This window comes from Helianthus annuus, chromosome 2, assembly GCF_002127325.2.
Source record: "Helianthus annuus cultivar XRQ/B chromosome 2, HanXRQr2.0-SUNRISE, whole genome shotgun sequence".
Classification (NCBI taxonomy): Eukaryota; Viridiplantae; Streptophyta; class Magnoliopsida; order Asterales; family Asteraceae; genus Helianthus; species Helianthus annuus.
In genome coordinates this window covers 30,585,804-30,598,935 of record NC_035434.2, presented here as the reverse complement: position 1 = coordinate 30,598,935, position 13,132 = coordinate 30,585,804, and the positions used below count along the sequence as shown (strand labels likewise).

Sequence of the window (13,132 nt, the reverse complement as noted above, 5' to 3'; positions counted from 1 at the left end):
TTCTTTGAGGTTTCCATCTGAATCTTCTCCAATCACTTTTCTTGGCCTTTTTGAAGAAGTTACTTCATCTTCCATTCTTCTCTTTTCTTTTATATTCAGATGTCTGCTGAAATCTGTTTCACCTGTGATTGCTATGGAAGATGATTGAGCTGGAACAACTTCTTTCATTGGCACCCTTGAAGTATTTGGCTTTGGGATGTTTGGTGGAGGACCCATGAGTAACTTTGGCTTACTGAGAGGAGGACCCATGGGTTGCTTCTGTTTTTGTGTTGTTGGAGTTTCTGATTGTCTGGTTGGATCTTGTTGAGTAACTTCTGGTTGTTTGACATTTTGTTGAGGAGTTTCTGGTTTTCCTGTTTGTTTTTCTTGTGGAATTGGAGCTTTCAGTTCATGAAAATCAACTTTTGCCAGTCTGGCTACATTTTACTGCAACCTCTTTACTACCAGATGAATATTAGCAAGAGTTTGAGCATTTGATTCATCTTGTTTCTTCATTCTATGAAATTCCAGTTTATTTTGATCTTTCTGTGCAGACAGTTCCACCATCAGCTTCTCAAAAAACTCTGCCATGCTGCTGTTGTTGGCTCTGAGAAACTGAATTTCTTCAAGGATTCTTCCAGAATTTGAGCATTCCCCTGCACTTGCAACCTCAGTCATCTGTTTCTTGATTTCTTGCAGTTCTTTGAGAGCATTCTTGAATTCTGATGAGCCCTCTCTGTTTTCTGATGACTCATGTAGTTTGTTGTGGGCTGCAGTGTTGTCTTCTGTTTGTTTCTGTACATCTTTGATTGTTTCTGATAAAACTTTGATATTTGACTTTTGATTTCTGATCTCTTCCAGTATCAGATCAAGTTTTCCTTCTATGGCTGTTTTCCTAGTACAAACAGCAGTTATGTCTTCAAGTTTCTTATGTAGTTGCTCAGTTGACAAAGATTGGTGTTCTTGGGTAATAGGAGGAACAACAGATGTTCTACCTTTAACACCAGCAGAAAACACATTCTCTGCTGTTCTGAGGTTAAGAGGATTGAAATAATCCATATTCTCTATACCCTTACCAGAAAATTGAAACTCATTCAGATTCTGGTTTTCCTCATATCCTTGAACCTTTTCAGGTTCTCCATGAGTTGTTGAGAAACTCTTAATTTTCTCAACCAGGTTTCCTTTATCAGTAGTCTGATCTCCACCTGTTGCCACCACATTTTCCTCTGTAACACCCCGTGTTTTTGAATGTCAAAGTCAAAGTCAAAGTCCAAGTCAAGTTTGACTTCTTTGACTGTAAATAGTCCATTTTATGTTTTGTATTATGTGGAGTAAGTGTTGTTTATCAAAGAATCAAAGTAATCAAATGTTTAATCGACGCGAAACGCTTTACGACTGTGAATAGTAGGAAGTAGCAATGCGATAAAGTTAATCAATCAATAATCAAGCTAATCAAATCATCAATCGAACTCGATTCTCGAATTATGCAGCTTTGGTGTTATTATACGTGTGTGTGTGCCTTATGTGTTACCTGTGTGTGTTTACTTTATGTTATGTGTGGTGATCAATCGAATCAATCAAATCGAAACTCGAAACTCAATCGAACTCAATCGAAATCGAAATCGAATATGGAATGTAGATGCTTGTATGTAGATATAGTGGTTGGGATTAAAAGTAATTTGAATAGGAAACTCTATCGTACTCGTATCGTCTCAATCGAAATCGAAATATCAGAAATCGTCGCCCCGAACACTCGAAACAGGCTGTGGATCGATCAGGCTCCTAGCCGATCGAACAGCCCAGCCGATCGGACAGACTGTCCGATCGATCAGGCTGTCCGATCGGGATGCCTAGCAGATCGGCCAGCCCTTTCCTCTTTGGGAAGCCTATAAATAGGCCTGTCATTGTCATTCTTTCCACTTTTGGAAACCCTCTGACCGACCAGCTCGTGCTCCCCTTCTTTTCTCAGATTTCTTCCGATTTTGGTAAGTTTTCATCCTAAATCTTGTACTTTCTTGATCAATGCATGCTCCTACACCTTTCTATCTTTCAAATCTTGATTTCTAACCGTGAAATCATCAAGATCTAAGCATTATAGGATGATGTCATCATGGTGTTCTTCAAGAACATCATGTTTTGGCCTCAATCCACCAAGAATCACTTGGATCTAGCCGATTTCCACATAAATAAACTAAGATCTATCACAGATCTAAACATTACATGGTGTGAAGGATTGAAAGAATGATTTCCAACTTTCTTTCAACTCTTTTACACTCAATGCCTTCAAACCGGTAGAAACGGAGCTTGAGCCAACTCACTAATCATTCTAATGGTTGTGTGGTTCAATATTCGGATTCTATCTACGAGGTTCACCGATTTCGGGTTAAACGTTAAACCACCGTTCCGAACCGTTCACCGGCCGGATTTGGGTGATTCCTGTCCGAGCAGAGGAAACAAGTAAGAATGAAGGTTCCATTGTTCAGCTCGTTGTCAAAATACCTCGATATAACGTCAAACAATCAGAACAACCAAGTGTTAGACGAACAGGCCGACCAGGTCAGGATGCTGACCGATCGGATAGGCTGTTCGAACGAACAGCCCAACCGATCGGACATGTCAGTCGATCGACCAGGCCAGCCGATCGGCTAGCAAGTGGCCCCACACTTTGACAGTTTTATGAAGTATAGTATTGAACGAGGTGATATTCGATCGAACGAACTGTTTGATAACATTACTCATCGGATCATGAGATACTATGCTTCAACCCTTAATCAATTTTTAACTCGTTCGACGTATTGGAGTGCCACTCGATCGAACATGCTGTCCGATCAGGTGACATCCTGCTGAGGACCTACTAACGAAGTACCTAACCGATCGGTTAAGCTGGCCGATCGAACGGCCCGTTCGATCGATCGACCGACCTGAAAGGTAAGAGCACTTCAATGTTCTCAAATACTACAACGAAAACTTCAAAAGGTCAAACCATCATACATAAACACATTCTACTCAAAGGAAGAAACAATCCACTTGAATAGTCCAACCGATCGAGCCTACCGGCCGACCGAACAGGCTGTTCGAACGGACTGTCCAGCCGAACGAACCAGCCGTCCGATCGAACCTACCGTCTGATCGACCAGGCTGTTCGACCTACTTACACTTGTTTCCTTTTAACACGTTACTCATCATTATGCTATCGAACTATTCAGGCTAACCCTACTCTCAAGCGCTCCCTTCAATCCACCAATCAATCACTGTGAGTATACTCGAACCCTTTTTGCTTTAAGCACTTTTGGGTGTTACATAAGTTACTTATCTAAAACACAATCGAACACACTACTCAGTTACTTTAAACGCTAACCGATTATGCATGTATTACGTGACTAAATGAATGCTTGTTGATTGTGTTTACACGTGGAATGCTGTCTACCTGCCTTAACGACGTAGTACTATAGTTTGGACTCAGCACCCGTTCACACAGGGGTTGTTAAGGACAATTACTTGCATGGATTACGGTGGTAATCATGTATTGCGAACTATCTCGGACAGTCAACCCGCGGTCATTGGTATCGATAGATCCATGTCGATAATTAACATGCTTCGTTTTCCTCTGTGTACGTGCGGGTTAAGCGTAAACTATTTCGAACTCTATATGCTATTACCAAACTTGTATGCTCACCTTTACATTTCATGTATTGACTTTATTTTAACGTATGTGACAGGTGTTTAATATGCATTCTTGCTAGGGAAGCGAGGCTAGAATAAAGCGTCTAGAGCCCCCAACAAATAGTTGTCTGTAACAGTCAATCTAGGGGTCTTTAGAAGCAGAAACAATATTTATATTTTTTTTATTTAAATCTGAGTTGTCGGAACAGAATTACTTGACTGGTTGTTATCTATAATAATTAATTGTATTATTTGGGATACGGTATGGGACGTATCATTTAACTAAATAGTATTAATAGTTGTTGTGGAAACTTCTGGACAATCTGTTTCGCTCAGTGCCATGCCCCGATGATTCCGCCATCGGTTGGGGTGTGACAGATTGGTATCGGAGCCATAACTATAGGGAATTAGGCTAGACACGACCTAGTCCGGGTCGCTGTCTTAGAGACCTAGACTATAGTTAGGAACCAACAGACCGAGCTTATGTGCTATATCCTGCTACTTTTCACTATCACTGCACTCGAATTTTCAAATAAGATCCAGCGATTTAGTCAGGATTAGGTGTGAAAACCGCAAACTCCCGACTAAATTGCTTGATCAATGCTGATTTTATCAATTCATCAATGATTTCTTCATTAAATTTTCAGAACTATCAAGGAGAATTATACCAAATCAGGAGTGAAATCCATATTTTGATGAATAATCTCCTCAATTTCACTAAAACAAGGAAGAAGTTGCTAAGCTAGGGGTGAAACCCTAACCTTGACAACTTGTTCCGGATTTTATTTGTCTCACCAAAGCCTCGACGGACTCCAACGACCTGAACTCACGAGTATGACCTAAGGAATGCGTGTTGAATGCCCAAGAATCGAGGCAGAAGCACGAACCTGAAAGTCGAAATGTGACGACAAGTCTAATGTGAATAGTCGAATCACTTGGGGTAGTCGATGTCTAGTAGCCGTAGACAATCCAATTCACGATTTTTGTGATTTTGAGTCGGCAGTTGTCACTCTGATCATTCGTCAATTTTATGTGTTTTAAGTGTGTTTACCTGTTTATGTGTCTAATTTTGGCATTTGTTCGATTATCGCACTCAATTCGATCGACACACACGACTCGCATTGCTATTCTATCTCAATACGATAACAAGTCGCTATAGTTCCAGATGATACTATGTAACACCTCGAAATTTTGTGTCCAATAATGTGTTGACACGTGTCATGAGTTTACACATGTTATTAAATACTAAATAAAGGACTAAAGTTGACAAACCTTGAAAGTATGTAAATTCGAGGGTTATCAATGTCAACGAAGGGTAAATATACTGTATAGTAACCCTAAATGATGCTCGTACCTTCAAACGAATAAATCATGGATCGTATGGAGCGAAACGCGGGAGAAAGTGAGAGGTTACAAGCTACAGGGGTTAATCGTGTCAACATGTTTAATTTATACCTCTGAGTGGCCCTTTGACAAACCCGAGGCCTTGTAACAGTAAAATACACTCACTAGTATATACGATATAAATTTCGCGAAGTTCCGTTTTAAAACGAGAAAGTTATGATCAAATTCGTATGCGAGGGGTTAAATGCGTCAACAATAAAAGTTAAGGCTTTTCGGGTAGTAATTAAACTAACCAGGGACTTAATAATGCGGGTAAAAGTTACGAGGCCCTTCATTGTAAATAATCAAGGGCCAAATCGCAAAGTTACCCCTTCGAAACCGAAAGGACAGGTTAATCATTACAAAAGATTTGAAAATCTTTGAAATCAACCCTCAGGCGGGCCGCGTGAGTGAAACCGGCAAGCCAATGCGGGCCGCGCGCCAGTTGAAGATCCGTTTACTGACATGGAGATTCAGGCGGCCCGCGTCCATGTTGCATAATCTCCAATGCGGGCCGCGTAAGGACCCCAGATGCAGAAACTTTGGACAGATGCATTGTTTGAGCTAGTGAACGATCATTTGAGCATAATTGAAGCATGGGCGCCCTCTACATGACCCCTAGCACCCAGGGCCACCTACTGATCATCCATGATCCAATGTAGGGTGAGTTGTAATGATCTTGAGCCCAATCTTTCACTATAAAAGGCACCACATTGCACATAAGTGAAACACACCTCAAAACCTGCTCTCTTGATCATCTCTGGAGCTTCCAAGCATTCTTCTATCATCCTTAGTCGTGCACCAAGCTTCTGTAAGTTGCCTAACCCTTTGTGGTTTCGTTTTTCCTTAGTTTTAGCTTAAAAGTCAATCCGTCGTAATTAACGATTGACTTTGAGATAAATCACAAATGGTCCAGTGGTTTGTCGAATCAAAGATAGTTATATGTTGGTAATCATGTGGGCTTTAAACCTCTAAAAGGGCACCCTCTAATTCCCACTCTAACTAGTCCGAATGTCGAGTCAAACGTGCTTAGAAAAAGTCAACAGAAATGCTATTTTGCGATTTCATGCATAATCTGTAATGTAGGTGATATGTAACCTGTTTAAACACTCATAAAACATGATAATAAGTATATTAACTAGTCTAAGCTTGTTTGATCCGACCATTTATTGTTTTGACCCGGTTCGGAGCCGAAAGTCGCAAAGCTTTGACTCTTGCTTTGACTTCAGTTCTGACCCGTTAAAGTATGATATAGATATGCCTTAGGACTCTCTTAGGACCAGGTTACATGATGGTATAACCCTCTGTGACCGGTTCGTTGTTTGTCCGAGTCTTTTACACATTTCCGTTAAATGCTTAAAAGTTGACCGTGACGCCCTTTTTGATTTAAAACGAGAATTTCGGACATGTGAAAGAATCATAACCTTAGTTACTGATTTCTAAGCATGTCCCTAAAATTTCACGTCTATCCGAGGTCCAGAATAGGAGTTATGCTAAATAGCGCAAATTACGGAAACTTTAGTAATTAAATAGCGCAATTAGCATAACGCCTATCTAAACCCAGATTTCGACACCAAACCTTTTACACACTGATGTAAAATAATATTTTGGGATTTTTAAAGATTTTTAATTATTTTTGACCTGCTCATAACCTGCGGTTATGGCAACGGTTCGGTAAATACTGAATATACCCTTTTTGGCCATAACTTGAGTTCTACAAGGTCTTTTGACCCGATTCCAGTTGCTACTGATTTTAAATAATAAATAAAGTATTTTGAACTTTATAAACTGTTCAGGAAACTCAGATTTCCTGTAGAACTCAGAAACCTCTTTTATGATCTTTAAAAAGACCGAAATACCCCTTCGGGGCATAATATGAACTTAAACTCGTTACGGGCATTATGGAAGGTATCCTACTGATACCACAACCTCTATAAAGCATATTGACTTAGGAAACCAGTGTAGGACTCTTACGGTTACCCGTTGCGCCTTTTGCGCGCACGGTTCGGCTTATGTAACTAGTTTACATAAACTAGCCGAAACGGGTCAAACCATATTGTTTTGACCCCAAAATACAGAGTGTGATTATTATAACCCTATAAAAACAAGTCTTCAAACTTGTTGGGTCAAAATCACATTCCACTCCCAGTTTTCGCCTTTCACGCGATTAAACCGTATCTATCCTTTGAAACTGACCGGTCTAAGCTACGGCTAAATTAAAGACCCGTTAGGATTCTAATAGGTTAATTTAAACCTTCGTTCCAGATTAGGAGACCAGTAAAAGCTATCTGCAATTTATTTCAATTAAGGATTTATACTTGCAAAGGTAAATACTTTTAACTTATTTTCCGTTATACGGGCTTGGGTTACGGTATTTAAAATACCGCTTGGTCGGGCAGTTGACCCCAACTCATTAGTAGTTGGGTATTATCAATGTGACCCATTTAAAAATTTGTTTTGTTGGCTTTACGCCTTTGGGGGCTTAATGACCATGTCCCGGATATCCTTGGCAGCATTTTACGAAATGGCCACGACCCTGACATCTGGGTGTAGGCGTACACCCGGCATTATGTCCATGACTATAAAGGTATAGCCGTTGGTTTTCCTGCCACGGTTTTATACTATGTGGTGTGTCTATTAAACTTTAACCCGGCACGACCCGGGCGACCGAACGCATAGCAAACATGTAATTCTTTACAAGGTTTAATTATAAATTATCCCAAGTTATAAAGAGTTTGTGCCTTGTGCCTCTAAACCAATTTTATTAAACATTTTACAAAAGTGTCAGTTGAATGTATTTACCAGTGTAAACTGACGTATTTTCCCAAAAAGACTAAATGCAGGTACTATGCGTAATTGGCTGGGATTTCTCCTTAGCATCATTAGAAGTCTCGCAAGCTTAAGATGCCTGAAGTCTGTTGAACAATACCTTATTATTATTATTGATCCCCTGTGGATTTTATTTCAACAATGGTGATACTTTGATATTACATTTAACGTTGAAATATATTTATCTTTCTGCTTCCGCTGTGCATTCATATAATTGTGTGGTTTGACTATATTGTTGCCAACTACGTCACGGTAATCCCCCACCGGGCCCACCGGTGAGACACGTGGAAATCGGGGTGTGACAGGTTGGTATCAGAGCCAACATTGAGTGAATTAAACACTATCTTTAAGTGTTTAATCTCAATGACACAATTGCACATACTTGAGTCTAGGCAAGAACATAGGACAAATTCGAATTGTTATTCCAGTTTGTCTTTTTATTGTTTATTGTTATTTAAAGTTTTGAAAGCAGGAAATATGCCGCCTGCAATCAGACGAGGAAGAGGAGGAAGAGGCAAAGGGACGATCATTACTCACAATGATCACGAGGCTGGTCCTTCGAACATGCGAGCTCCTTCCAGTACAAGAAGTGAAGAACCACAGAGGCGAGAAGAAACCTCTTTGAACCTGCAAGACATTCGACCTCGCATAGCTCAACACCCTCATATCGGCATTCCTTTGGACCAGATTCGGAAAACAATCCCAATAACCCTCAACCATCCTTCATACCTCTCCAGCGATCTGCTTCGCACCGTTCTTATGGCGATCCTTCACCTTTCTTCGTAGGACAGTTTAACCCGGCGGATTATGTCCAAGAGCCAATAGGGTATAACCCTTTAGGACCAGAGGATCACTTTTCTGAAGATAATGCAGTGGATATGGATGAGGATACAGACCCCGTCGAGCCTGCAAGGGGTACTCCCAATCATCCAATCGAGATCTCTGATGGGTCATCCTTCCATGGAACACCCTATCAAGGTCCCGACAGCTACCAGGCGAGGTTTGACCAATATAATTGGTACTTTACACCTTCACATCAATTCTTGCCTCACGACCAACAGCAACAACAGGATCCTTCTGAGGATTCGCGGTTTGTGGCAGTTACGCCACCACCACCGCCACCGGTTCAACCAATAATTCCAGATCCGCCAAGGCGTAGAAGATCAGGCGCATACCCGAGGAGGGGAATTCCATTTCAGCACCCCTCGCCACTCGAGTGCTAGTCACTTTCCGTCAGTGCCTGAAGAAGAACCACAATTAGGGGAACCTTCTGGTCACCCTGCAGAGGTGAATTCTGCACCAGTTGCACCACCTCCGCTACCTTTCGGCTATGATAACCCTATACCAGCGTACGGCGCTTCCACCGCATATAATCCGTTTGTGCAGCCGACTCACACGCACTACAACTATAACTATGATGCCGATCCATATGTGGTAGCGGCTAATTATAATGCCCTCCATGGAACCTCTTGGAGACCAGATTACTCAGCTCATGGGTATCCTATACCTCCTAGACCTCCGGTTCAGCAACCGGCGCAGCAGCCACGTTTTTCTCCACCGGAGCAAGAAGAAATACTCCACCGTTTAAACCGTGTGGAACGAGACTTCGAACAAGAACGCAAGAGTAATCGTGGATTTCTCAAGGGCCTAGCAAACCTACTAAAAGGGAGGAAGAAACGAGATCATTAATCTCTTTGTGTATCACAGTATTTACTATCACAAGCAAAATCCCTGCGAGGACATTTGCTTAGAGTATTTTAGTCCCTGTGTGGACATTTATCGTGTTTAGTCCCTGCGTGGACAATGGCATTTCAGTCCCTGCGTAGACTTATCTTTTTAGTCCCTGTGTGGACACCTATCTATGTAATTGGTCCCTGCGTGGACTTATTTCGGTAAACCTCTGCGTAGGTAATTATTTATTTAAAAGTCCCGTTTAGGGCAGCGTGTAATCATATTTGAAATTTATGGAATGTTATGTTATAAATTTCATTTTTGTTATTATTATATATGAAATAATCGAAAATCATTCCTTTTAAATTTAATTATGCCTAAATAAAGAATCTTAAGAGTGAAACCTAGCCAGGTGTCTTTATAAGATCCGACCAAGATGGTAAGACCTGATTAAAAGATTCAGATTCCAAGTTAACCTCTGTAATCATGTTAACGTTCATGGCAGATGTGATTCGTTAAAAATCGCACGCGTCATTCTTACATAAGAATCCTTTTAAGGATTCCAAAGCCCAAGTTAATGATTTATAAATCATGGGTTAAATCATCAATAAAGATGATCATTTATTAAAATCCATTAGTGATGTAGTGCCTACGGGCCAAATTTATTAAACATCCATTAGCGATGTAGTGCCTACGGGCCAAATTATAAAACATCCATTAGTGATGTCGTGCCTACGGGCCATAATTATTGTCATATAAGACAAAAGGCAGTGGTGGTCTATGACTCCCTGTCAGAAAAGGTAAAAGGACTATGGTTCCAACCTTCATGCCTTGATTCTCTGTAATCCCGGCTAACATTATATAAAACGTCCTCGTGACTAGGCTTTTATGCCACTAGCAATATTAGTTATAATTAGGATAAGTTATGTTCAAAATCCTAAATAAATGTGAGTAACAAATTAACCAGATATGGTCTCTGTTACCATGGTTAATGAATTGCCATAAAAGACAATTCCATAATAAACTCCTAAATAAATTTTTTCGTTATCTTCTGTAGCAGATTCAAGTTACCATGGCTGATCCAAGTGGGGAGAATAGTCATTCGAAAGAAGACGAATATGATAACGCCCAGGTTCATTTGACGGGCGCTGAATTAAAAGCTCTTGTCGACAATGCTGTTAAGGCAGCCCTGGATCGACAATACGAGGAGTATACTGAATCCCGGAGCAGAACCATATCTAAACCACACTCAAAGCCGAAAACACACTCAAAATCTCACAGCAAACCACCGTCCAAGCCTAAAAAGAACGATGATAATCACTCGTCCAATGAAAACAGTGTCCGACCAGAAAAAGTTTATACTGATGCATCTCGCGCCAGGGGCTGCACCTACAAGTATTTCGTATCATGCAAACCCCGAGACTTCACTGGAGAGAAAGGCGCGGTTGATTGTATGACGTGGCTAGACGAGATGGACACCGTGGTGGATATCAGTGGGTGTGCAGAGAAAGATGTGGTAAAGTTTGTTTCACAATCGTTCAAGGGCGAGGCCCTGGCTTGGTGGAGGGCTTTGGTTCAGGCCTCGGGGAAGGCTGTTCTATACAGCATGACATGGGAGGAATTCATTTCTCTCATCAAGGAAAATGACTGCCCTCAACATGAGGTTGAAAAGATTGAGACCGACTTTCTATCGTTGGTTATGACGAACCTTGACTGTCAAGCTTACCTCACGAGCTTCAACACGATGTCCCGATTGGTTCCGTATCTGGTAACCCCGGAGCCAAAGAGAATAGCTCGGTTTATCGGTGGTTTAGCCCCCGAAATAAAGGCAAGCGTAAAGGCCTCTCGGCCAGCGACCTTTAGATCTGTAGCCGATATATCTTTGTCCCTTACTCTTGATGCGGTCCGACAAAGATCGCTGAGGAACAAAGAGGCTGAGAAGAGAAAGCGTGAAGATGATACTTCACGGAGGTCGAGCAAGAAACACCGTGGAAACGGTGACAACAAGAGAGGGTCTGAGTCAAGGAAGGATAGGCAACAGTCTGGTGAGAAGCCCAAGTGCAAGAATTGCAAGAGACATCACTTTGGAAAGTGTAGACTCGAATCAAACTCGCAGACTCAGTCGAAGTCGTATGCTTGCGGGTTATGCAAGTCCAAGGACCACAAGACCGTGGATTGCAAAAAGATAAAAGATGCAACTTGCTATAACTGCAACGAGAAGGGGCACATTAAAACCAACTGCCCTAAATATGCCAAGAAGCCTGAAGAGGCCAAGAAGACCAATGCAAGAGTCTTCAGGATGGAGGCGAAAGAAGCAGTGCTAGATGATAACGTGATCACAGGTACTTTTCTCGTAAATGATATCTTTGCCAGAGTACTTTTTGATTCGGGCGCTGATAAGTCCTTCGTAGATCATAAATTTTGCAAATTGCTGAATATGCCTGTCAAAACCTTAAATGTGAATTACGAGGTAGAGCTAGCAGATGGCACCATAGAAACCGTCTCCACTGTGTTAGATGGATGTGTGATATCCATTAAGAACCACTCTTTTCCTCTATCTCTGCTTCCCTTTAAATTGGCCGGTTTCGACCTAGTATTGGGTGTGGACTGGTTATCTCACAACCAGGCCCAAATCGTCTGCAACAGAAAGCAAGTGGTGATAAAGACTCCGTCTGGTGAATCGCTTACCATTCGGGGAGATACCCAGTACGGATTGCCTGAGCAGGTGACTATGCTCAAGGCTTCAAAATGTCTAAAGAAGGGCTGTGCCATCTACATGGCACAGGTGATTATTGAAGAGCCTAAACCGAAGATAGAAGACATTCCCGTCATTTCGGAATATCCAGAAGTTTTCTCGGAAGATCTACCTGGTTTGCCACCAGATAGGCAAGTGGAATTCAGGATCAATATCATCCCTGGAGCAGCACCTATTGCTCGAGCGCCTTACAGGCTAGCACCAACCGAAATGAAGGAGTTGAGGACCCAACTGGATGAACTACTAGCTAAAGGTTTCATCAAACCTAGTTCGTCTCCCTGGGGAGCACCTGTCCTGTTTGTAAAGAAGAAGGACGGATCGATGCGTCTGTGCATCGATTATCGCGAGCTTAATAAAGTCACGATAAAGAATAGATATCCCTTGCCGAGGATCGATGATTTATTCGATCAGTTACAGGGGGCAAGTTATTTCTCGAAGATTGACTTGAGGTCAGGCTACCATCAACTGAAAGTCAAAGATGAAGACGTACATAAAACCGCATTTAGGACTCGCTATGGTCACTATGAGTTCCTAGTGACGCCTTTTGGGCTCACTAATGCACCGGCTGCGTTCATGGATCTCATGAATCGCGTTTGCAAGCCGTACTTAGACAAATTCGTCATCGTTTTCATCGATGATATTCTTATCTACTCGAAGAACCGAGCTGACCATGAGAAACACTTTCGTTGTATTCTCAAACTCCTACATAATGAGAAACTCTATGCCAAATTTTCTAAGTGCGAATTCTGGCTGCGTGAAGTCCAATTCCTAGGACATGTTGTCAGCGAGCGTGGCATCCAAGTGGATCCCGCTAAAGTAGAAGTTGTCATGAATTGGCAAGAGCCAAAGACG

At 41.7% G+C, this 13,132-nt stretch overlaps 1 protein-coding gene across 1 annotated transcript in view; it reads right to left on the bottom strand.

Moving 5' to 3' along the window:
• Positions 1-423: 423 nt before the first annotated feature.
• Positions 424-13,132, bottom strand: part of LOC118484723 — an 82,317-nt gene continuing 69,608 nt past the window's right edge. The window contains exon 4 of the mRNA XM_035980607.1: positions 424-1,205. Within this exon, the coding sequence (XP_035836500.1) occupies positions 424-1,205 (782 nt within the window). The remainder of the gene's footprint in view (positions 1,206-13,132) is intronic.